This window comes from Ornithorhynchus anatinus, chromosome 7 (genome assembly GCF_004115215.2).
Source record: "Ornithorhynchus anatinus isolate Pmale09 chromosome 7, mOrnAna1.pri.v4, whole genome shotgun sequence".
Classification (NCBI taxonomy): Eukaryota; Metazoa; Chordata; class Mammalia; order Monotremata; family Ornithorhynchidae; genus Ornithorhynchus; species Ornithorhynchus anatinus.
The window spans coordinates 2,308,290-2,334,588 of NC_041734.1; the positions used below are offsets into that span (position 1 = coordinate 2,308,290).

General features: G+C 48.3%; 1 protein-coding gene across 1 annotated transcript in view; it reads left to right on the forward strand.

Annotated features, from left to right (window-relative positions):
- Positions 1-26,299, forward strand: part of EYA1 (EYA transcriptional coactivator and phosphatase 1) — a 97,906-nt gene that overhangs the window by 19,042 nt on the left and 52,565 nt on the right. The window contains exons 2-4 of the mRNA XM_029068283.2: positions 13,775-13,961; positions 21,939-21,988; positions 23,540-23,667. Coding sequence (XP_028924116.1) covers positions 23,544-23,667 — 124 coding nt within the window. The 5' untranslated portion in view covers positions 13,775-13,961; positions 21,939-21,988; positions 23,540-23,543. The remainder of the gene's footprint in view (positions 1-13,774; positions 13,962-21,938; positions 21,989-23,539; positions 23,668-26,299) is intronic.

The following is a 26,299-nucleotide window of genomic DNA, read 5'->3' on the forward strand; positions in this document are numbered from 1 at the left end:
TACACTATAACAACAAACAGACATATTCCTGTCCACAACAAGCTCACAGTCTAGAGGGGGAGACAGACATTAATATAAATAAATAGATAGATAAATTCATTCATTCAGTCATACTTATTGAGTGCTTACTACGTTCAGAGTACTGTACTAAGCGCTTGGAATGTACAATTCGGCAATAGTTAGAGACAATCCCTGCCCAACCATGGGCTCACAGTCTAAACGGGGGAGACAGACAATGAAACAAAACAAGCAGACAGGCATCGAACAAGTAGGAAGACTTCTTGGAGGAGATGTGCCTTCAATAAGGTTTTGAATGAGGAGAAAGTCATTGTCTGTGGGATTTGAGGAGGGAGGGTGTTCCAGGACAGAGGGAGGACGCGGGCGAGAGGTTGGCAGAGAGATGGATGAGATGGAGGCACAGTGAGAAGGTTGGCGTTAGAGGAGCGAAGTGTTCGGGCTGGGTTGGAGTAGGAGAGTAGCGAGGTGAGGTAGGAGGGGGCAAGGTAGTGGACGGCTTTAAAGCCGAAGGTGAGGAGATTTTGTTTGTTGCAGAGGCGGATGGGCAACTGCTGGAGATTTTTTGAGGAGTGGGGAGACATGTCTTGAACATTTTTGAAGAAAACTGATCTGGGAAGCAAAGTGAAGCATGGACTGGAGTGGGGAGAGACAGGAGGCTAGGAGGTCAGCAAGGAGTCTGATGCAGTCATCCAGGCAGGATAGGATGTGTAATTGTGTTAACATGGTAAATGCCAGTCACTGTACTAAGCAATGGGGTAGATCCAAGCTAATCCAGTTGGATCCAGTCCCTGCCCCACATGGGGCTCACAGTCTCAATCCCCATTTTATAGATGAGGGAACTGAAGCTCAAAGAAATGAAGTGCCTTCCCCAAGGTCACCCAGCAGACAAGTAGTGGCGCCAGAATTAGAACCCAGGTCCATCTGACTCCCGGGCCCACCTTCTCTCCACTAGGCCACATTGCCTCTCGGGACTAAGTGTGCTTTCAGAGAAGACTCTCCGCCTCTAGACTATGAACCCCCCGTCTAGACTGTAAGCTTGTTGTGGGCAGGAAATGTGTCTGTTTATTGTTGTATTGTAATAATAATAATTATGGTATGTGTTAAATGATTACTATGTGCCAGGCCCTGTACTAAGCACTGGGGTGGATACAAGCAAATCAAGTTGGACACAGTCCCTGTCCCACGTGGGACTCATTGTTTCAATCCCCATTTTACAGACGAAGTAACTGAGTGTCAGAGAAGTGAAGCAACTTGCCCAAGATCACACAGCAGTCAAGTGGCAGAGCCGGGAGTAGAACCCATGACTTTCTGAGTCCCTGGCCTGTGCTCTGTCCCCTACACCATGCTGCTTCTCTGTACTCTCCCAAGCACTTAATATAGTGTTCTGCACAATGTAAATGCTCAATATATCCGATTGAATGAGTAGGCCAGCCCACTGGCTCCACCAGGAAAGATCGCTCAACCTTTCAGAGACGCTTAGACCGTCCCTTCATTCCTGCGTATATTTTGGTTTGCTGCCTGGAAAATTCCTTTTTATAAAAAAAATTTAAAAAAATTCATCTTTATCATTTCAAAACCCAAACAAAGTCAAACTCCAGCGGGGTCACCAAGCAGTAGGGGAGACGCCGAAAGCAGCTAATGAAAACAGCGGAGGGGAAAACTCGGGCCCAGGCATCCCCAGTTCCCCCTCTTTTAAGCCCCGGCACTGTAGCGAGATCAAGGCCCACTGGAGAATCCCAGAAAGAGCCAGGGAAAAACAAAAACAGGCAAGAGGTCCAAGAAGACTGGAAGCCGGGACTTGCCGGCCCGGCTTGGACTCAAGGCCTGGTCCTGCAGGAGGGGAGAAATGCGCCGGGTGTGATCCAATGGAACGACACCGCGAGCCATCCTGCCCGCTTCCGGGGGAGATTCATGCTGTTCCAGGCAAATCCAAGTCTGGTCAGCCCCCATTTCCTTCTGGAACCCTCCCTAAGCGCTGTGTCCCAAGCCCTGGGTTACATGCAAGATAATCAGATCAGACACAGTCCCTGTCCCACGGTGGGCTCTGGATCTCAGTAGGAGGGAGAACAGGTTTGATCCCCATTTGACAGATGAAACTGAGGCCTTCACCAGGCTGAGAGGTTCAGTCATTCATTCATCCATCCATTCAGAGGTATTTGAGCACTTACTGTGTGCAGAGTACTGTACTAAGCTCTGAGGAGAGTAGAACACAACAATAAACAGACATGTTCCCTGCCCACAAGGGGCTTCCAGTCTAGAAGGGGAAACAGACATTAATATGAATAAGTAGTGAAATTATAGCTATGTATAGATATGTTTATTGTTATAGTGTACTCTCCCAAGTGCTTAGTACAGTGCTTTGTACACAGAAAGCACTCAGTAAATATGACTGAATGAATGAATGTCTTCTCCTGAGTGTGATTCTGATTTCAGCGACCCCAGAAGTGACTCAATCCTCCCCATGCCAACCTCTGAGGGTGATGGGCTTCCTTAGCCGGTAGCCACTGGGGCTGGCTCCTCTGCATTATTATTATTTTTTTAGTGGTATTTGTTCAGCACTTACTGTGTATCAAATCTGGTTCTAAGTGCTGGAGTAGGTGTGAATTAATTAGGTTGGACACAGTCTCTGTCCCACATGAGGCTTGCAGTCTAAGTAGGAGGGAGAACGGGTATTTAATCTCCATTTTCCAGTTGACGAAACGGAGGCACACAGAAGTGACGTGACACGCGCAAGGCTCCACAACGAGCAATTGGCAGAGGTAGGATTAGAACCCAGGTCCTCTGACTCACAGGCCACAGGCCTTGGGGTTTCTCCTCTAGACCATGCTGCTTCTCTAGAATTCAGTGGCTACTGGGCCTGGTCCTTTTTTTTTTTGGTGGGGTTTGTTAAGCACGTACTATGTGCCAGACACTGTACTAAGTGCTGAGGTAGACACAAGCTAATCAGTTGTACATAGTCCACGTCCCACATACGGCTCACAGCCTTAATCCCCATTTTACAGATGAGGTCACTGAGGTCCAGAGAAGTGTAGTTACTTGCCCAAGGTCACACAGCGGACAAGTGGTCCTTCTGCCTCTGAGGCCCGAGCTCTCGCCACTGGGCCACGCTGCTTCTCCTTCCCAGAAGGTGATAACTTCGCTTCGTAGGGAGGTGAAATGAATCCTTTCCCTGGCCTCCCCCGATGCCAGAAGGGTTCTGAGCGGGTCACCTGTAACTGAGACCTGTAGCCAGACCCCAGGAATCCTGAGGCAGTGAGATTCGGCCACCAGGAATGGATCCTCCGTGACTCGGCCATCAATCGTCTGGTATCAGGTGGACAGGCCGGAGCCATTTTGGCAGCCATCAGCGGCAGCTGACACCTTGCAGAGCACATAGAACACGGACCTGGGAGTCAGAAGGTCACGGGTTCTCGCCCCGGCTCCGCTACTTGTCCGCTGGTGACCTTGGGCAACTCACTTCACTTCTCTGAAACTGTTGCCTCATCTGGAAAATGGGATTGGGATTGTTAGCCTCTCATGGGACAGGACCTACGTCCAACCCGATTTGCTTGTATCCAACCCAGCGCTTAGTAATAATAATAATAATGTTGGTATTTGTTAAGCACTTACTATGTGCAGAGCACCGTTTTAAGCGCTGGGGTAGATACAGGGTCATCAGGTTGTCCCACGTGAGGCTCACAGTCTTAATCCCCATTTTACAGATGAGGTAACTGAGGCCCAGAGAAGTGAAGTGACTTGCCCACAGTCCCACAGCTGACAAGCGGCAGAGCCGGGATTCGAACTCATGACCTCTGACTCCCAAGCCCGTGCTCTTTTCACTGAGCCACGCTGCTTCTGGTACAGAAGCACTTTAGTACAGTGCCTGGCACATAGTAAGTGCTTAACAAATACCATAATTATTATTACTGTTATTATATGGGACAGGGACTGTGTCCAACCCAATTTGCTTATATCCACCTCAGTGCTTACTACAGTGCCTGGCACATTGTAAGCACTTTACAAATACATTATTATTATTATTTCTAAGCCTTGGGAAGGTGTCATAGAATTAATAGTAATGATTACCACTTGCGTTAAGCGTTTGCTAAGTACGGAGCGCTGGGGTAGATAGGTTGTGAGGTCGGCTACGGCCCGACCCACCCATAGCTGAAGAGGGGGGAAACCGAGGCGAGGCTAAACAGGTCAGGGGCAGAGCTGGGAATCGAACTCAGGACTCCTGACTCCCAAGGCACCCTGCCTCTCCACCACGATGCCTGCCCTTGAGGACCTTAGAAATCTAGCGGGGGAAACCAACCCCAAAATAAAGAGCAGGCAGGAGGAAGAAGGGAAGGGGCTTGTCTCAGGGGAAGCAGTGAGCCTGTCTTTTAGGGGATTGGGGAAGTGTTTCTCAGCCTCCATTTTTAACCGACCTCGGATTGTTTCATTGTGCTGTGTAAGCAGCGGTACAATGACAAGTTATCATCGATTTGCCCTTCCCTCCATCACAGAGGGAGTGATTAAATAATGCATGCCCCTCATGTGAATTCTCCTTGCTCACCAGAGTACCCCCAGACTATTAGCCAAATATAGCCTCTTTCAACCCCCAGACGCCCCCTTGGCTTCCATTTAATTAAATTACCCCATTATGAAAACTCTTATAATGAGATGAAATTGAATTATTTATCAGACGCTTATTTGCACTAGGGAGCTTATCAATTATGCATGGCGGCACTAAGCATTTTTCAATCCATCACCTTTTCCTTTTCAAGGAAAGTGCCAGCCACCAAGTCCGACGGCCACCCTAGTTCCGGACGGGACTTTGGAACAGTGATAATAATAACTGTGACATTTAAGCGCTTACTGTGTGCCAGGCACTTTACTAAGCGCTGAGGGGGATACAAGCTAATCAGGCGGGACATAGTCCCTGTCCCACATGGGGCCCACAATCTTAATGCCCATTTCATAGTTGAGGGAACTGAGGCCCAGAAAAGTTAAGGGAGTTGCCCAAGGCCACACAGAAGACAAGAGAGTCAGTCAATTGGATTTATTGAGTGCTTACAGCATGCAGGGCACTGTCCTAAGCGCTTGGGAGAGGACAATACAACAATATACAGACACATTCCCTGCCCACAGTGAGCTTACAGTATAGAGGGGGAAATAGACATTAATAGGAATCAATAAATGGACTTAAGTGTGGGGCTGGGAAAGGGGATGAATAGAGGGAGCAAGTCGGAGCGGCGCAGAAGGGAGTGGGAGAAGAGGAAAGGAGGGTGCAGTCAGGGAAGGCCTCTTGGAGGAGATGGGAGGAGTAAGGCTTTGAAGGGGGGAGAGTCATTGTCTGGGGGATCGGAGGAGGGAAGGCATTCCAGGCCAGAGGCAGGACATGGGCGAGAGGTCGGCGGCAAGATGGGGAGAGGGAGGGACAGTGAGTAGGTTGAATTAAAAGAGCGAAGTGTGTGGGCCGGGTTGGAGTAGGAGAGCAGTGAGGTGAGGTAGGAAGGGGCTTTAAAAATCCCGGCTCGCTCTCCCTTCTGCATCATCTATGCACTTGCTCTGTGACCTTTGGAAATTGGCTATCCTCCCCTCCCACCCTCAAACCCAACAGCACTCACATAATGTATTTAAACTACGTACTATAAATTACCTATTTCTATTAACGTCTATCTCCCCTTCTAGACTGTAAACTCGTTATGGGCAGGGAACATGTCTGCTAATTCTCCTGTATGTGCACTCCCTTAGTACACATAGTACGCTTAGTACAGTGCTCTGCACATAGTAAGCACTCAGTAAATAGTCGATTGATCGATTTAAAAGGAGCAGCCAGTGAGGTAGGAGTGTCAGTGAAGCGGAACGTGTTTTCAGGAGAAAAGGTGTGGTCCTTAGTACAGTAAGTGTTCAATAAGTAGGATTGACTGACTGACTCCTCACACTCCCTGCCTCCGCCCCCGGGGGGAACAACACCGAAATTTCACTCAAAGTAACCGACAGCCCAGTTAAGAGGGGCGGATGCTGGGTAGGAACGGAAGATGTTACGATTGTTGAAGAATGTTTTATGTGAATAATAATTAATTGTGGTATTTGTTAAGCGCTTACTATGCGGTAGGTACTGTACTAAGTGCTGGGATGGATACAAGCAAATCAGATTGGTCACAGTCACTGTCCCACATGGAGCTCACAATCTTAATCCCAATTCTACAGCTGGGATAACTGAAGGTCAGAGAAATGACTTGCCCAAGATTACCCAGCAGACAAATGGCAGAGCTGGACTACTACTTTTGGCAAGTTAATTCCCAATCTTCCCAGGCAGGATTTTCTATCAACCGAGGTTCATCCCAAAAAAGCTTAAATCACAAACGACTCTCCACCCATCCCTAATTATTAGCCCCAAGGACTAAAAAAGAATTTAAGCTTTATTTACCCTTAAAGCCACAAAGAGGTGCCCCCACCTAAACATTTGGATAAACAAACCGCTTCAGTTGTTTTCATTAGGGTGGGATCCACAATCCGGCTTCCTCTCTTTTCACAGACCACTGAAGTCAAACTCAGGATTCTTAGGCAATTCCATCTTTGGCAAGTTTGATTCTAGATAAATTTTTACATTACTACCCCCCCAAAAAAAAATCCCTCCAGATTGCGTACCTTATTGACATGGCTTAATAAAAACATCTCGAATAATGGTGCTCTCCAGTCATGTTTTCCCTAGTAAAGTGATTGCCGGACACTCGCGGATTAAGTTACCGGCCCTTTGAATTCTGACCTTCTGTCTCAGACAGCTTTAGAGGTTACCCCGGGTTCCGATTTGGGAGATTGGAGGCCAGAAATGTTAATGCCGCTGTTTGGGAGGATTTTGCTCATCCCCTCCCCACGTTTTCTTTGAAAGAGCCACCGGCGTTTCCGGATTGGTAACGTCCCAACCGGGCAAGCCCCTAAGGAATCCGCTGTGGGGTTTGGGGAGCTTTAGGGCCAGTACGACTTCCTCGGTGAGGGGAAGGAGCCATCCTCTAAGACGGAAGATCGAAGTCCACTGGGGACTGGAATTGAATCGTGCTCATGGTGACTTTCAGTGTGGCCAAATGGATAGAGGCCTGGGAGTCAGAAGGACCCGGGTTCTAATTCTGGCTCCACCACTTTTCTTCTGTATGTACTTGGGCAAGTCACTTCACTTCTCTGGGCCTCAGTTCCCTCATCTGGAAAATGGGGATGAAGACTGTGAGCCCCATGTGGGACAGGGACTGTGTCCAACCTGATTTGCTTGTACTGATCTCAGTGCTTAGGACAGTACCTGATACGGAGTAAGCCCTTAACAAATTCTACTATTATCATTATTATAATGATGTTGGGAAGTTTGGGGCCTGAAGAGACACTGTCACTGGAGACTATTCACAATTAGATCGGCTGTTTGGGATGGCTTTTTTTAAAAAATTTCCTGTCCTCCCTTTGTTTTGATTTGAACTTCCAGATGCCTGGTGTTTGGCTTTGTGGGTGACTTAATAACAATAATAATAATTTTGGTATTTGTCAAACGCTTACTATGTGCCAAGCACTGTTCCAAGCGCTGGGGTAGATAACGGTTTAATTCGGTTAAACACAGTCCCTGTCCCACATGGACCTCACATTCTTAATCCCCATTTCAGAGATGAGGTAACCGAGGCCCAGAGAAGTCAAGTGACTTACCCAAGATTAGAACCCAGGCCTTTCTGACTCCCAGACCCTTGCTCTATCCACTAAGCCTTGCTGCTTCTCACTAAACCAGTACGCCTTGATAACCCAGTTACCCCGAACTAGGGAAATGGGTGATTTTCCTTAATGCATTTTGCCCACAGTACTCTAATGAACATTAAAAACCATTCACTTCCAAATTGGCAGTTTCAGGGGGTCAGTTGGGACAGGCACCGTTACGAGAGAATTTTCACAGACCATGAGTTGGACAGTAACTCGACCTCGAAGAATCAACAGAATTTCCCGGCCTAATTACGTTTCTTTTTAATGATATTTATTAAGCACTTACTATGTGTCACAAACTGGGATAGATAGATACGAGTGAATTGGGTTTGGACACGGTCACTGTCCCGAAAGAGATTCCCAGTTTCAGTAGGAGGAAGCAGGAAAACTTAGGAGTGGAGAAGTGAAGTGATTCATTTCTATTAATATCTGCCTCCCCCTCTAGACTGCAAGTTCACTGTGGTTGGGAATGTGTCCGTTTATTGTTGTATTATCCTCTCCCAAGCACTTAGTACAGTGCTCTGCACACAGAAAGCACTCAATAAATACGACTGAATGAATGAATGTCACAAAGTACATCACTAATCCTTAGGGATCTTGCTTGTCGTGGTGCGGCTCCCTGGGGGATTGGCATTCCAGGAAATCGTGCCGTCTCCTGGGTCCAAGTAATCCCACCCTGCTTGAGAGAGGGAAGAAGGAATACCGGTTAATCCATCGGTGGTATTTACTGAGCACCTTACTATGTGCGGACTTTAGCTAGCAAGTGAATATTTACCGTTAACGATGACCAGTGACCAAAGAAATAGTAAAACACCAGTGTTAAGGGGAAGGGATGGTTGTCGCTAAAACAGCAAGACATTTTTTTTTCCTCTTCCGCAACAACAACAAAAAAATCAAAAATAGCCTTGGGAAATGTTGGCTGCCACTCAGAAAAATAATGAGAAAATCCCCTCAGAGCAGAAGTTTCTATTCTGGTGGCCGGTTTCCTAATCCGAGTACCCGAATGGTTATCACTTTTGTAAAATGATTAATGTACCCCCAAGGGCTACAGGAAACCGGCTGTTGCAGAGACATAAAACCATAATAGAATTCATTCAAAGTCATTTTCCCTGGCAGAGGAGTCATTGTCTCTCAACATTTACTGTCAAAAGATGTTGGAGTTAGAGTTCCTGGAAAGCGCGTGCCCAAATATGACTCGACAAACTCTTCGGTCGACCTGATGTAATTAAAAACGAACGGCTGCTTGACACCTTGAACCCGTCCAGGGCTTTGACATCGCTCAGCTCATTTTATCCTCACCAGATCTCTGTGTGGGGCGACTACCCCATTCTGCAGAGGAGGAAACTGAGGCTCAGAGAGGTTTAATGGCTTCAATCAATCAGTGGTATTTATCGAGTGCTGGCTGTGTGCAGAGCACTGTACTAAGTGCTTGGGAGAGTACAATCAATGAATCAATCGATCAGTCGTATTTATTGAGCACTTACTGTGTGCAAAGCACTGTATTAAGCTCTTGGGAGCGCAGCATACAACACTGTTCTAAGCACTGAGGTAGATGCAAGCTAATGAGGTTGGACCAGTCCCTGTCCCACACGGGGCTCACAGTCTTCATCCCCATTTTATGGATTAGGTGACGGAGGCACAAAGAAATGAAGTGATTTGCCCAAGGTCACAAAGCAGACAAGTGGCAGAGCCGGGATTAGAACCCACATCCTCTGACTCCCAAGTCCAGGCTCTTGCACTAGGCCGTGCTGCTTCCCAAAACTTGATATTCACCCCAACCCAATGGCCCTTATGTAGAGATCATTAAATTATATTTTATGAATTATTTATATGCATGTTGTTCTTGCCCTCTAGACTGACAGCTCATTATGGACAGGGAACATGTCTACCAATTCGGTTGTACTGTCCTCTCCCAAGTGCTTAGTACAGTGCTCTGCACACAGTAAGCATTCATTAAATACCACTGATTGATTGGCTTCATTCCCTTGGAGCTGGCATTCCCTAGCAATCCATGTACTATACCTTCCCAAGCACTTAGTGCAGTGCTCTGCACACGGTAAGTGCTTAATGGAAACGAACGACGGAATGAATGAAAAAGGCATCCCCTTTCCCAAATTATCCACTTTCCAGGATCCGGAGGTGGTCTAAAATCGAGGCTGGGGGTGAACCTGACCCCCTGAAAAAAATCTCTCTGCAGGGGATTCATTAACAACGATGGTAAAAATGGGGGGACGTCAGAAGACCCGGCTCCTGTCTCAGCTCTGCACTGTGGCCCTCTGAGTGACCTTGGGCAAGTCACTCGGCCTCTCTCGCCTTCCGTTTCCTCATCGATGTGATGGAGATCAGTTCTCTCTCCCCCTCCGTCTTAGTGAGCCAGAGAAGCAGCACGGCCTGGCAGACGGACCCCGGGCCTGGGAGTCAGAAGGACCTGTGTTCTAATCCCCGCTCCCCTGCTCTCTGTTGTGTGAACTTGGGCAAGTCGCTTTGCTTCTCTGGGCCTCAGTTTCTTCATCTGCAAAATGGGAATGAAGACTGAGCCCCACGTGGGCTAAGCGCTGGGGAGAGGACACTATCAATAAATATTTATAATACAGAATTCACAACAGAATTAGCAGACACATTCCCTGCCCACAAGGAGCCTCCAGTCTAAAGTGGGAGACAGGCATTAAAAAGAATATAAGGGGTGGTCGGGGCAGGGAGGTGTTTCAGTCAGAGGAAATCAAGGCTGAGCCCTGGGGGGGGTCATTATTCATTCACTCGTTTAGTTGTATTTATTGAGCACTTACTGTGTGCAGAGTACTGTACTAAGCGCTTGGGAGAGTAGTATAGCAACAGACACATTCCCTGACCACAGCGAGCTCACAGTCTAGCGGCGGGTCAAGCTGCAGTCTTCCATCATGGATAACCGACGATCCCCTGGGCTGAGGCTTCGGGACAGAGACGAAATTGCACAGAGGAGTTGATAACAGTACCAGTGGCTTCCTCGACATCACTCACAACCCTTTCAGTGCTTCCAAATGTGCTCCCGCCGGGGCCGACAGTGCAGCTTGGATCTATGGGAGTGGGAACGTGTCTGCTAATTCTGTGGCATTGTACTCTCCCAAGTGCTCAGTACTCTATTTTAGGTTGTAACCTCACTGTGGGCAAGGAATGTGTCTATTATTATATTGTACTCTCTCAAGCACTCAGTACAGTGCTTGGCGCACAGTAAGTACTCCATAAATATAATTGGATGAATGCTCTGCACATAATAAGCATTCAATAAATTGATTGTACTTAGTATGTGCCGCCTTTTATCTGCTGTGTGATCTTGGGTGAGTCACTTTGCCTCGCTGGGCCTCAGTTACCTAATCTGTAAAATGGGGATTAAAACTGTGAGCCCCATATGGGACATGGACTGTGTCCAACCTGATTAGTCTGTATCTACCCCAGTGCTTAGAACAGTGTCCAGCACATAGTAAGCGCTTAACAAATGCCATAAAAAATACCATTGATTGATGGACTGATCATAAGCAGAGCACCTTACTAAACGCTTGGGAGCATAAAATGAAGTAGACACGATGACTGACATGAAGGTGCTTACAATCTAGTGGGGGAGATAGACACTATAAGAAGCAGCATGACATAGTGGCTAGAGCCTAGGCCTGGGAGTTAGGTCATGGGTTCTAATACCGGCTCTGCCACTTGCCTGCTGTGTGACCTTGGGCAAGTCACTTCACTTCTTTGGGCCTCAGTTACCTCATCTGGAAATTGGGGATGGAGACTGTGAGCCCCATGTGAGACAGAGACTGTGTCCAACTCCATTTGCTTGTGCCCACCCCAGTGCTTAGTACAGTGACTGGCACATAGTAAGCATTTAAGAAATGATATTAAAAACAATTCATATTGGAGATAATACCAAGCCACTGGAGGGCTTCATGATGGGAGAGAGTCTGAATGATTCATGGCTGACATTTGATGGTTACATGGACACTGGTAATGTAATAATAATAATAATGGTATTTGTTAAGCGCGTACTATGTGCCGAGCACTGGTCTAAGCACTGGGGTAGATAGGAGATAATGAGGTTGCTCCTCGGGGGGCCTCACAGTTTAATCCCCATTTTACAGATGAGGTAACTGAGGCACAGAGAAGTTAAGCAGCTTGTCCAAGATCACACGGCAGACAAGTGGCAGAGCCGGGATTAGAACCCATGTCCTCTGACTCCCAAGCCCAGGCTCCTTCCACTAACCCACGCTGCTGGAAAAAAGATGAAAAAAAAAATGAAGCTTCTTTTTGCAGCTCTGAGTTTCACTTGCTCTGTGGCTCTCGGGGAGGGAGAGCAAGAGCAGAATCTGCCTCCAGAAAACAGATACGAAGTAGACTCCATAACATGATATGGGCTTATCCACAGACCTAAACCATGTGTTTTCCAGGATTGAATCAATTAATGATTTCAACAGACAACAGCAGACGGAGGGTTTGGAGAGGAAAAGTGAAAATGGACGAGGTGCAGGTTCACTTGAGTAAAGACCTTCTTGAATAGGGCAACTGCTGGCGCTAGCCTTGTAAACCTCATTATAATCTGACTGAAAATGGCACTGCATTTTAACCCTTGGATGGCCTGGCGATTCTGCAGTCGCATCCTCAGTCAAGGGGGAAGAAACCAGGTCGCAACGTCTTTTGCCACCGTTCTTCCGTGGAACCGCTTCCCATTTTCAGTTTCCCTTGTCAGCTGGGAGCAGTAAGGGCGCTCGTCGGATTTTGCAAACTCCATCTCCCGCAAAGCTTCCAACTTGGTAACAGCCTTAGGGGGAGGTTGGTAACCTAAAATCGGATCCGAACTGGAGGAACGATTCTGTCTCCTGGAGAACATTCAGGGGGAGCCCTGGGAGACAGGGAATTTGTGTTAGTGTCGGATTCTTTCTTTTACCAGGTTAAACCTCAGAAAACGGAATGACTGCTTTTTCCTATGGCCCTGTACTAACAGTCCTCTCTTAGCTTCTATTTGTACCAAATTCAGCAATTGTGTCTGCAGAGAATCCCACGTTCTTCTCCCTTACCTTTCCTACATGGATGATTTTTGGCAATTTTATCCCTTTCAGAATAAATAGCTGGAGTAAGAGTCCCTCAAGCCTGCTTGGGGTGCCTAGAAATCGGAGAAAGAGCATGTGACTTAGAGAAAGTTCAGAAAGAATACACTCTACCACAAATATGGTAATTGGGTAACCCTTTGTGTGCTGGGGGTAATTAGTAGGAAGAAAAAAATCACAGCTTGTCTCAGAAAAGGTGCCTAGCAAGTGGAAAACCTTTTTCTACTTTCTCATTATGTAATTAGCTCATGTTTCTTTTTCCCATTGCTGTCACATCGCCAAATTGAAGAAGGACGGGGTAATTCTCCCTATAAACACCGAGGGTCCTTAAAAACACAAAGAGAGAGTCATTTTGATTTTAGAACGCATCTTTCAAGCATCGAAAAGACCCCGAACACTAACTGGCGAAAAACTCTCTTTTAAGGCACATCGGGAACCTAAGTGCCAGTTTTCATCCCCACTGGCCAATTCTGGTGTCGGTGGATACGAATTCCTGCCGGAATCCAAACTGAAACGTTTCCTCCCGCTCGGTCCGGTAAAGGATCGTGCGAAGCAGAGTACGAACCCCAGGCCCGTTTCGGAACCGGTACCGCTCCGGCTCGGAGATCCGGGGTGTGGGAAGGGATGACCCCTGGGGGTGGGGGGGAATCCCAGCCTTTTCTCGTTTAAAACAAAATTGCTCATGCATATAGGTAGTGCTCCTCTGTGCTGCTTCTTATTGGTGGTGGTTAGCCTGCTAGTTGGACCATCCCATTTTTACCCAGGGAACCTGGCATTCCCAATTATGGAATGCTGACATCTCCTCCCCCATGACATTGTCTAGCCTGTGAGCTGATGTTTGCAAGGGGGGCTTTTGGGGCTCAATTCCAGGTGAGCGATAGGGGCCTGTGGATTTGGGGGTTGTGGAGAAGAAATGTAAATGTGCTTGTGGTGACCTGGACTGCCATATATGGTAGCTGACTGTCCTCCAATTCCTCCCTCAGCACAAAACAAAATGAACTCCTAGGTGAGTTTTCAGCCTGACACCGGCCTGTAGCTTTGACAAAAGCTTTCTGCTCTCCGAAGACTTCCGCCTCTCAGCAAAAACCATGCCTTGCGGTGCTTGGATTTGGTAACTTGTGGCCCATTCTCTCGTCTGGAAGGACCGACTGACCCTTTCGTCGAGAAAAGGTAAGAAGGATACCTTAATCATCCGCAGCAGCCGGTGGGTGGTGGAAAGTTCAGGATGGTGGGTCGCCTAGAAAGCGAATGAAAAATGATGAATCCCAGAGAGCGTATTAGACTGACAATCTGCCGAATGGTTTTTTGTTCCCCCAAGGGTCAACGGGCTTTTGAGATCTCACTTGGCTTTTTTTGCCGAAAAGGCCCTAGAAAGGGGAAAAATCCTTGCGTGTCAGTGTGCGGAGAGTCAGAAGAGAGAGCAGACAATGCCATTTTTATGACTTTCCGTTTGTTTTTCTCCTAAAAATTGGCCGTTTGAAATGATAGACCCCAAATGCCAAAATGTTTACTTGAACTTTGATCTAGCCCTGGAAGAAGGGGGAGGAAAAAAAAGTGCTTTTAATCGGCCTGCTTTTCATTTGTTCAGGAAAACCTTCCTGAACTATTCGGAATGAACATCTTATTAGAATCACTGACCTTCCACGCGGTTTTTTCGGGTGTTCCATCCTACTTGTCTTTCAAAGCCGGATTCGCGGTTCATTCCAACAGGCCCAGGATTAGGAAAAAAGCAAAAGACAAAGTTTAAATGCAAAGCATGCAAAAGAATCCCCCGTCGCATACGTTGTTGTCCGCGGTCCAAGCGGTGGCTTGCACGTTGCAGATTTTGCATTTTTTCAGCTCAAACGTCTTGGGGTGGAGAGCAAACGGAGAGCGCTTTGGCTTTGCCCGGGGGGCACGTTGCAGTTGCAGAATTTGGGGAGGGGGTCCCCTCTTGGAGAGGGGCAGGGGACAGAGCCGGGGGGGTCCCCGGGAGAGGGAGAATATTTAGGATTTTCACCCGAATTTGAGGAAAGGGGGCAGGCACCCGGGTTTGGACGGGTTTTCAGGACCGGCGCCGAGGTGACCCGGAGGAGCTGACCTTCCCCTGGGGGTCTGGGGGCCTGGGGGTCCAGGGGGTTGGGGGTTCAGGACCCCAGCGCTGGACAGGGGGGCCGAGGGTCGACTCCTGAGGCTTCAGGATGAGCCGGGCGAAGCGGCGAAGTCCCTAACCACGGTGAAATCGGAACCACGGAGAGGTTGGTTTGGTTAGGCCGGGCTGGGGGCGCGAAGGGCGGAGAGGGTGCGTGGCCCGGAGGTCCGTGCAACCTCTCCCGGGCTCCTGCAATTCTTCCCGGGGCTCTATGCAATCTCTCCCGGGCTCGTGCAATCTCTCCCGGGCTCCTACAGCCTCTCTGGGGTTCATGCAACCTCTCTCGGGTTCATGCAACCGTTCCCGGGCTCCTGCAAACTCTCCCGAGCTCCGTCAAGTCCTCCCGGGCTCTGTGCAACCTCTCCCGGGCTCATGCATCCCTTCCCGGACTCCGTGCAACCTCTCCCGGGCTCATGCATCCCTTCCCGGACTCCGTGCAACCTCTCCCGGGCTCATGCATCCCTTTCCGAGCTCATGCAACCTCTCTCGGACTCCTTGCAACCTCTCCCGAGCTCCTGCAACCCCTCCCTTGCTCCGTGCAGCCTCTCCCGAGCTCATGCAACCCCTCCCGGACCCCGTGCAACCTTCCCCGTGCCCCTTCCTGGGCCGAACCCTGCCGGGGGTGGGAAACTGAGGCAGGACGAGGACAGGGAGAGGCTCAAGAGCCCCCAGTCGGCGAGGAGGAGCGGGGGGTCCGCAGTAAGTACAAGCCGGGGCGGGGGAGGGAACCTGGACCCTGACCCTTGACCCCCCAGCTGGGGGACCCCGGCCTGGGTCCCTCCGGTGCCCCATGTCCACACAAAGGGCCGGGGGCGTCTCCCCCAGTGCAGAGTCTCGGGGCAGAGGTGTTCTTCGGCCAGCCGGACATCCCAGGACAGGTTGCTTTGCAGGACAAGGTTGCATTGCAGGACAACGTTGGTTTGCAGGACGAGGTCGCATTGCAGGACGAGGTTGCATGGCAGGATATAAGTTGTATTGCAGGACAAGGTTGCATTGCAGGACAAGGTTGCGTTGTAGGATCACGCTGCGTTGCAGGACAAGTTGCACTGTAGGGTAACTTTGCATTGCGGGACAACGTTGCTTTGCAGGACAGGGTTGCATTGCTGGACAATGTTGCATTGCAGGGCAGCTAAGGGAGGGCTTGTCCTGAAGTATCCCCCCTCCCCCCAAGATTTGGGGATCCAAGCTCGGGGGGCGGTGCAGCAGTACACCGAGCGGGCCTGTGTTAGCCCTTTTCAGAGCCCGCAAAGTTTTGCTCCAATACGGTTCGTTTTTTCCCAAACTCCAGACAAAGATATGGACCCCCTCCTCCCATTTCCCACCGCCCCCCCCCCAAAAAGGGATGCTTTTTCAGCCCCACAACACCTTTGACATTTATTGACATTTTATAGGGCCTGTTTCGAACCCAGACCTTCGAAGCCAGGCGTGCAAGCTTTGTATTTTGAAGCCTCCTTTAAAATCTTGCTGCTTCAAAGTCAAGTCGGGAGTCACCGACAATTCACAAGTTTACTTTTCTTTGAAATCGTTCAGCACAATTCCATAAAATGCCTCAATAACGACCGCAATTAAAAAGGGCCTTCTCCCCCCTGTAAAAAAATAAATAAAAAAGCCAAGCCTTTAAGGGCCTGATAATAGTTTTGGGTTGGGGGGGCTTTGCAGAGGCAAAGCAGTAGTAGAGGAGGGTCAAGTATGTGATAAATCAGACAACATCATGTTCCAGTTTCAGGTAATTTAATATCTTCATTTGGAATCAGTATTTTGAACTTGGTTCTGTTTAATCAGGCTCTATAACTCACGTTTTTCACAGTGGATCTTATTTAATTGATAAAAGCTTTCTGATATTCCTACCTTCAGAGTTTGGACTTTTTTGTTTTTGTTTTGAAGTCCTGTCCAAGCAAAGGGTCCTTACCCCCTCCTGTCTCCTCCCCATGATCAGATATTTATTCATCTATTTATTGGATTCCAGACGGTTTAATTTTTTCCCCCAGACCCCGAGGATTCGACAAGTGAGCAACGGTGGGTTTCTAATTTCAAATTCTTCCCTTTGACAGGCATAAGATGCCTAAATAAGACATACCTAAATAAGACATACCTAAATAAAACATCATTCCGTATTCCGACCGGGCTCAGAGTGCACAACTCCGGAGGGGGAGAGGAAGAAAAAATGATTTGTTCCAAGAAAATTGCCCCTGGAAACCAAAAAACCAAACCAAACAAACAAACAAAAAACCCTAAACCCCACCACCCCCCAGAACTAACCGTGTGTATTTAAAAATTCCACACTCGCCTGGAAATCCATTTGGTACTTGCCATGAGAATGAATCAGTTTCCATTTAGTTAGTTGTCATAAGTATGTCATTCAGCGTTCAACTAAAAGACAATTTGAAAGAGGAAAAAAAAATCAACAAGCCTTTGAAAGCTAAAGATAGCATCAGTGTGGTTGAATTAGTTATTTATTCCTGTTTGGGCAAGAATGGCCTTATTTTCTTTGAACTATATACTGGGGTTGAGAAAAAAAAGATAAAGTTTTCTCCCATGGAGGGAAATCAATAATACCATTAAAAACCATATCAGGCACTGATAGGAAGGGAACTTGGGAAGAGCTGGGCCCGGGGTGGATTTGAGTTTTCATCCTTTCATGGCTTGTTTGGAGCCATGTGGACAATCCAGTTTTGAGCCCGGAGGATCCTACAAGACTTTTGGGGAGCCAGAGGGCCCAGGCCGGGCTTTTTCTGGAAGCAGAGATGGATCCTGATTCGAAAATTGCCATTGTCTTTCAGATTGGAGCTGCTCTGCGGTCTAAGCTAAACTAGCTTGACTTCCTGCTCTATTTATTTGGATAAGCTCAGAACTTTCACTTTGAAAATTTCTTTTCATTTGGACCAAAAAAAAAAATGTTTTCAATTAGAGGCATTTTATAAAAATTGCTCCTAGCAAGCAGAAAAGACCCATAATTTAGACAAGTACCTAAATTTTATTTGCCCCGTGCCGCTGCGATTTAGAATCCCAACCCATTTACAGTTTACTTTTCACCGAACATTATTAACTTTTTGGCTTCGTACATGATCTTCTGTCAGATGCTTTTGATTTGTAATTTAGCAAAGTATAATAAACAGTGCAAAAGTCATGAATTTTGCTCCGATTCCCGAGCACTGTGGTAGGGAAAATGTGATAAAATGTGTACCTTGAGTCTTGTTTGATGATCACTCAAAGCAAGTTTCCCTTCTGGAAGTAATTTTTGGGGTTGAAGAGCATGGTATTAACAGATTTAATGTGGCTATTCAATGGATTGGTGAAGCACTATGTGAGGTTTAACAAAATGAGAGAGACAAATTGAACATCAACAAAGCCTACATCTGTGAAGAATTATAGATTTAATTAGAAAAAAGGCAGCCTGAAAAGATCTCATTAACTAATCAGAATTTGATGTTACCAGTGTAACATTCTGAAATTGGGAATTCCAAGGAACTTGAGCTATCGGTTTTCCTCTTCTTGTGTTCCCAATTGGGAGTCAGGGCACCAGAGTATTTACCACCTAGGCAAAGAGGCAAACATTTAGAAAGGAAGAATCCTTTCAAACTGAGAATCTCTAGCCCTGTCGTCGGATGAGAAATCTGGACTTTCCGTTGACCGCGTAGAACCAGCGGGGGTATTTTCGTTTTTAACCCGTTGCAAGGAGACTCTGGAGGAGATATGTCTTTCAGTCTGAGCTAAAGTGATGGTTTTGAATTTTGGGGATCGGACACTCTCCATTCTGTAGGCTGTCGCGGATTTTACTCCTTTTTTGGGGGGAGAGGGAGAACGAAAATGCTTCTCGGGCTCAGACCTCAGCGTCATTTCAGGTCGTTGATGTCCTAGAGGTGTGTGTGTGTCTGTGTGTCAGGGAGAGGGAAGTGGGGGAGAAGAGCTCCACAAGAGAAAATCAGCTCCAGTGAAAAATAGGTGTTTTCTTAAGCAAATCAACCCTAGAGCATTGTTGCCTTACTGCATTGTAATCTTGTGCTCCTCATAAAAAACCCAAAGCATGCGAAGTGTAGCATTTTGTAAACTGTAACTAATTTTGCTCACATCTGTGTCTAATTGTTGTCTGCATTCGCATTCTTGAGAGTAGATTTATTTTTCCTGGACCACTCTTGTGGATTCAGCTGACCAGCCTAAGTGAGGATTAGTTGTTTTAAAGTTATTTTGATTAAAGAGTCATTTTTAAATAGGGTAAACGCACAACACATGGTTTAAATAATCCCTGAGAGACAAAGGGATCTATCCGAAGTCTCCTTAATGAAATGAAGATTGTGGATGTGAGCTGTCACAAATCAAAGAGTGTAAAAGTACAGTCCAGGCAAAGTTTAAATCTAACCCCAAAGAAACCATCCTTCGCTCTTCACCCCCCATCCCCCCAACTTTTTGGAGATCATAAAACGCCTAGGTTTAAATGAACCTTTGGTTTGTGATTTATTGGGATCACTTTAAATTCCCAAATCAAATAGCTAGGCATATTGAATTTAAGAAACGAAAAGCACACATTGAAGTATGCGGAAATTTTTTTTCTTTAAATCGACCCTCAGAAATAGGCAGTGACCCAAATTGCATTTTAAAAGTCATGGTGTTGAGCAATTATAGAAGTAGAAAGGTGAATAAAAGAACCTTTTTTCCGACATTCACAGAAAACTCATGCCGCATAATCGTCCACAAACGAAGGAAAGGTAGTCTTAAAACAAAGATCTCACCTATAACTTATTCCAGGTGTAGCAAAGTAGCAGAAGATAAATATATCCTTGAGGCATTTCGCTGCATGTTTCTGAAGGAAAAGTGGAAACTTTTTTTCCATTTAAGGTTGAGAGATTGAAAAGGAAAAAATCAATTTTGAGGAACGAGGTGGCGCTCACCCAGCTGTGTTTGAAAGAATTAAACTACCATTTCACATAATTCTTCGAGCACCATTCTCTAAAAGCTAACTGCCCCCCCCACACACACACACCCCTACACACACGCACACACACACATGCACATTTTCCTCCTCCTGCCGGGTTTTTGAAATCACATGTAACATTATACCCAGTCTGTCTGCTCTTAACCAGGGCTTCTCTCTTGCCAAAGAAGTAGTGTTCCTTAATTTCACGATTTGGGACCGAAAGCAAGAGCATTACAGAGAAACCAGCGAGATCCGTGCGGACTTTTTTTTTCCGCGGTCTTCCGGCCGCTTCTTAGCTCTTGCCTCTGTCCCGTCACCAGAGGAAACGTCAGCCCAGGTCGAGCGAAAAAACACATCAGGGTTTTGGAGACATGGGCACAGTGCTCTCTTTCCTGAGGAGCTTCCTTCTTTCACCACCTGGTCTTTTTCTCCTGCTGGCTATTCGAACTTCTGGGGGAAGGACCGACAGACCAGATCCTAGGAACTGTAAAACGGGCTGGGCTTGGTACATATCGAAGTATGTATTGAGCGCCCACGTGGTTCAACGTGCCCAGCAGGGGCTGGAAAAGGTACCCTGTAAATAAGTTACCCGTCCCCAGCCCAGGGTGGATTGGTTAGACATGCAGAAAGATTCTTCCAGGAGTCTTTAAAATAAATGACAGAACCTTGCAAGTGAACGAGCTCCCCCAATCCAAGGAGAAGCCCCATTTATAAGTATTGTCCCCTCCCAAGCGCTCTGTACAGTGTTCTGCACAAAGTAAGCGCTCAGTAGATTCCACCGAATGATCGGGGGCCCCTACTCAATGTATACGCAGCTTTGAAGGTTACTGATTCACCAAAGGCCAGTGCAGGTGTAGAAGCAGAGTGCCTACTGGTTAGAGCATAGGCCTGGGAGTCAGAAGAACCTGGGTTCTAATCCCAACTCTGCCATATGTCTGCTGGGTGACCTCAGGCAAGACACTTCACTTCTCTGGGCTTCAGCGATCTCATCTGGAAAATGGAGATTACGACTATGAGTTCCACGTGGTATATGAACTGATTTGCTTGTCTACCCCAGTGCTCACTGCAGTGCCTGGCACATATTAAGTGCTTAACAAATATCTTAAAAAAAGAAAGGTTGTTGGGGGCAGGGAACATTTCTGCCAACTTTGTTGTATCGTACTCTCCTAAGGGCTTAGCTCTCTGTGGGCAGGAAACGTGTCTATTTATTGTCGTGTTGTACTCTCTTAGGCTCTTGGTACAGGGCTTTGAGTACAGTGCTCAATAAATAGGATTGAATGAATGAATGAATGAGTGCTCTGCACAGAGTAAGCACCCAATCAATAGTATTGACGATGAGCTTCTGAACACCACTCCGCCGTAGCCTAGGGAAACATCACACCGGCTTCAAAGACTTGCTCCGCTATTGAGATCCGTCAAAGATTCACGGTGGCATTTCCTCCCTGGTATTTCCACAACAAGATAAGCACCTTCCCTTTCCCTCTCTGGAAGGATGACGTCTCAGCCTCCCCCACCGGTCTGTAGTCCTCTCCACCACCGCTCGACCCGGAGACCTCGATTCTGGTCCCGAAAGCCCCCTCCTCGCACGAGGAGGTTAAGTGACAAATGGGAGAGGTGGGAGAGAGTCAACAGAGCTGAGAGAAGGAACCGTCGTTGGGGAGGGGAGGAGTGCGTCTAAAGCCACCGAGAGCGGGAGGGATGAAAAGGCTGTCCGAGGAAGCCGGGGGGCCGGTGCTTCTGCTACTTGGGTTGGATGTGTCCGTTTTGGGACACGCTACCTTTCCTCACTCTGTTCTGCCTGTCGCTTGTGGGAGGGGTAATCCAGTTTGCAGGTCTCATAGGCGAATAATGATGGATCGCCAACCCGTCTTTTGGCTGTCTCCTTTCTGAGAGGAGGAGGAGGAGGAGGGGCCTGTAGGAGGAAGCAGGAGGGAGGACTTCAGCTGGTGGACAATATGCCTTTTAGGGAGGCCTAGTCGCCCTTTACCTTTGGTTAAAGGACCGTATTGTCCCTCTGGATGATGGGCTTTCTGTAATTAAGTCCCGACCCTGAAGCAGAATCACTGAGGCTTCTAATTCTTCTTTCCCCCCTGCCCGATTACAGGTGCCAAAATCTCAAACCCACTCAGATGCTGCCGTTTCCTCAAGTCGCAGGTAAGGATGTTGTTGATATTTATACAGTTCCTCGGTCCTGCTCTCCCCCTCCACCCCGCCAAATTGTGTTTTTCTCGGTCTGTCTTAACCACCACTGCTTCTCCTTAGCCGTAGTTTTAGCCGAACATTTGAGTCTCTTTTAAGATTTTTTTTTCACTTCACCATCCGGAGGAGACAAAAGCCGTAATTTGAGAATTATTCGCTGAAGTGAGACGCTAATGGCGAGCTAGATGAGTGCTTAATGACAGCTAAGGGAAGCGTTCCCCCCTCCCCTTCCCCCATCTATCCCATCCCCTCCCCAGCTCCGGGAGGGAACGGGGTGGGGGACCTTTGGGAATTTTTTTGAGTTTGAGTCCAGGAGCCAAAGCCGGGAGAAGGCATCAGGAAAGCTCAGGAGCGATCTCGCAAGGCAAATGACTATAGCGTAGGGAGTTAAAGTTTGACCTTTACCAAGCTGCGGCCTCCACAGCGAAAGCAGCCAGGCTTCGAATGCGTTGAAGGGGAAACAGACGATCTGCCCTCCCCGCCACGCTCGCAGTTGCAGCGTAAGACCAGGAGCGGAAGATTAGGCATGCGAATTTCAGGAGGCCGGGATGATGAAAGCCGTCGAGGGGAGCGTTCGTCTAGTCCGTAAAATGAATTCTGCCTCCCCTTCTCTGGAGGCTCGCGTGAAATCCAAGCCGACGGTTCCGTAATCGGGAACGTGGAGGGTGGCTTCCGTCCCGTTGACTGAAACGAGGAACTGCCCGAGTCCGAGCCCCGTTTTTGTTCGGGACGGGCTGGCCTCTGTCCACTGAGTCATTCCCGAAGTTGCCGCCGGGTGCCCGCCTGGATGTTCTGGGGTGGAAAATGAAGCGGGGAGCTTTATCCCTTTCCAATTGGGCACACTCTCGGTAATCCACTAAGCAAACAAGTGAACAGACAGAATGATGTTTTAATGCTGCAGTTGGATCAGCGGAAACAGAGGAACAATTAAGTAGTTTGCCAGAGTAAACAGACGCATCAGGAATATCTCATTCCCTGTCACTGTTCTTCCCTGCTACATGGGCTTTATTTGCTTTGGAGACCCATCAGATTGGGTTGGGAGCAACTCCCAGGGCTGATTGATTGCTTAACTGGGACATGGCCCCTCCCCCCCCCCATAAAGGGGTGAGTCTGCCCGGCCTCCCCCCCACCCCATTAAAATATATGCATCTTCCTTTGAAAATGGCATTTTGACTGTGGTGTTTCGAAGGGTTCACCGCCTTCCTTGTTTCCATGGGGAAAACGAGTCCGTTGGTCTGGGTTTCGCCCAACTCCCTTCTTGATTAAAAAAGGGGGCCCTTGGGAGAGTCTGGAAGCGGGGAAGTCCAGGACGGTCTTCCAACACCCGTGGGATCGCAGAAGGGTCAGGCCCCCGGAGGCTGGACGTCTCGTCCTTTCGGAAAACGGATGCAAGGAAGCGGAATCCCAAGCGCGGCCGGACGTACCGGGGTCCGCAGGCGGCCAGTGAGATGTGATGCTCGAAAGTCGTCGGGTTTGCCGGTAAAGCGGAACGACCTCTGTCCGCAGGTCTATGGAAATGCAGGATCTAACCGGCCCGCATAGCCGACTCAGTGATACCAGCGAGTCTCCGGGGGGCCCCGAGCTCGGTAACGCTCCAGCTGGCCGTCGTTCCATGACACCCAATGGCACTGAAGGTGAGTGGGCTGCCCGAGCCTCCGGCCATTCTCTCCGCGGGCTTCCGGTCCTTTGGAGCGATTGGGATCACTCCTGGGGTCCTTCCCAGGCAATAGCGCCATCCTCTCCTTGGTTCTGCCCGGAAGGAACCGAGCGAGACTAGAATCGAAGTCCTGGGGTTGAACGGCAGCGGCCGACAATTGGATCGCGTGAACGAGATGTGTGCCGGTTTGGTTTTTTTTAAAGATCGCAGCGACTGTCAGATCGGTTTCATGGGCAGTGCTGGACTCTGCAAACATAAATCCAGCACGACAACATAACAAGGGCCAGCCTTTTTGTCCGTCTAATGTGGCCGGGACTTTTCGGCCACATACAAGCTCCCTCATGACCTCGTAGCCAGCGGTATTTTCTTCGGATACAAAGGACAACTCACAACTGGTTTTAGTTTGTTAGCCAAAAGTTAGCGACATACACAGGCGGGTTTTGTATACTCACTTTGTCTGGATTTTCTCCCCATCCCGCTGTTTTTTCTTGTATTGCAAGTAGACGGAAACAACTTTTATTTTAATGACAATAATTGTGGTATTAAGCTGTTTCTGTTGCCGTGCACTGCTGGGGTAGATACAAGATAATCACGCTGGACACAGTCCCTGTCCACATGAAGTACCCAGCCTGAGAGAGAGAGAGAAGAGGTATCGAATCCCCATTTTCCAGTTGGGAAAGCGAAGGAGTGAAGCAACTTGCCGAAGGCCACCCAGCGGGCGACTGGCGGAGCCGGGATTGAAACCCAGGTCTCCTGACTCTCCATCCCCATGGGCTTTTTGCAAGGCCACAGTTGCTTTTATGGATGGCAAGCATTTTCATCATCCCTGTCGATCGTAAGGCAGCAAGTAAGCTGCTGTTGGATGTCCCGGGAGCTCAGATGACAATACAATAAGACGGTCTGAGAATGGCTCAGAACTCTCAAAAAGTCCAGTTGCTGGGACATGAGGGACTGAGTCCGGATCTGCCTGACAGATTAGTGGAGCTCAGGGGGAAGCAGCTTTTGTTCCACCTGAGAGAGTGCCTTGAGGGAAGAGGGGCCGCCCTGGGCAGATCTAGCCGGCTGTGGATGGGGAGAGAGTGGAAGGGCAGGTCAGCCCCCCCAACCTGTCCGCAGGGAGGGGTGACCTCATGGGGGGGTGCCTGATCTCCCCCACCCACCCCCATACCCACCTTCGGGCCTGTTGCCTTAACATTGGCACCTCGACGCCGTCCACTAAGTCATTCTGTATTTATTGAGTGCAAACTGTGTGCAGAGCATTGAATTAAGCAGTTGGGAAAGTACAGTAGAACAATATAATAGACCCATTCCCTGCCCATAACGAGCTTACAGTCTGGAGGGGGAGACAGACATGGATAAAAAGAAAAGTGACAGATATAGACATAAGTGTCTTGGGGCTGGGAGGGGGGATGAAGAAAGGGAGCAAGTCAGGCGATGCAGAAGGGAGTAGGAGGAGAGGAAAGGAGGGCTTAGGGAAGGCCTCTTGGAGGAGATGTGCCTTCAAAAAGGATTTGAAGCGGGGGAGAGTCATTTTCTGCCGGATTTGAAGTGGGAGGGCATTCCAGGCCTCTGCCCTACCCTATTTTCCCTCATGGAATGCCAATTCATTTGTTCCGGGAAGTCACTTTCTCCGTCTCGACCTCCTCTCTGGGCCCGATATCAACTATGAGCTATCGCAGGCACCACAACCCGGAAATGCTAAACATCAGCCGACAGGCGTGTCTGAGGAGGAGGAGGTGCCGGGAAATGAGTAGAGCCCCTCTAGACTGAGAGCTCTTTGCTGGCAGGGAATGTGTCTGTTCTCGTATTTTACTCTCTCAAGCACGTAGTACAGTGCTTTGTACACAGTAAGTGCTCAATAAATACAATTGAATGAAAGAATGAATGAATGAAAGTCCCCATGTAGACTGGAAGCTGCTTGTGGGCTGGGAGCACATCTACCAACTCTGTTAATAATATTAATAACTGTGGTTCTGGTTAAGCATTTACTGTGTGCCAGGCACTGTACTGAGCGCTGGGGTAGATAAAAACTAATCAAGTTGGAGACAGTCCTTGTCCCACATGGGGCTTGCAGCCTTAATCCCCATTTTACAGGTGAGGTCACTGAGGCACAGAAAAGTGAAGTGATTTGCCCCAGATCTCACAACAGACAAATAGCAGAGCCAGGATTAGAACCGAGGTCCTTCTGACTCCTAACCCGGGCTTTATCCACTAAGCCACGCTGCTTCTCTAACCCTAAGGAGTTAGAGGACTCTCCCACGTGATTAGTACAGTACTCTGCACACGGTAAGGGCTCGATAACTACCATTAGCTGAGAGAGTGAAAGGAACTCATGTCTCTGGCTGTATGAAAATGAGAGCGTTTCACAATTCGGCATACAAAAAGTCTGGCATCGCACCTACCCACCCCCAGACCCCTCCCTTCCATTTGAATCTCACACCCGGTGTTCAGTAAAATCAGTTGGTCTCCGAAATGCCCCCGTTGTGTTCATAAATAATCTGCTCTCTATTCAGAGTGGGAGATTTGCTTACGAAGGAATTTTATCCGGGAGATCAGCCGTCAGTGTAATCTGGAGTGAAACCAAATTTACACCATCAGTGGTATTTGTT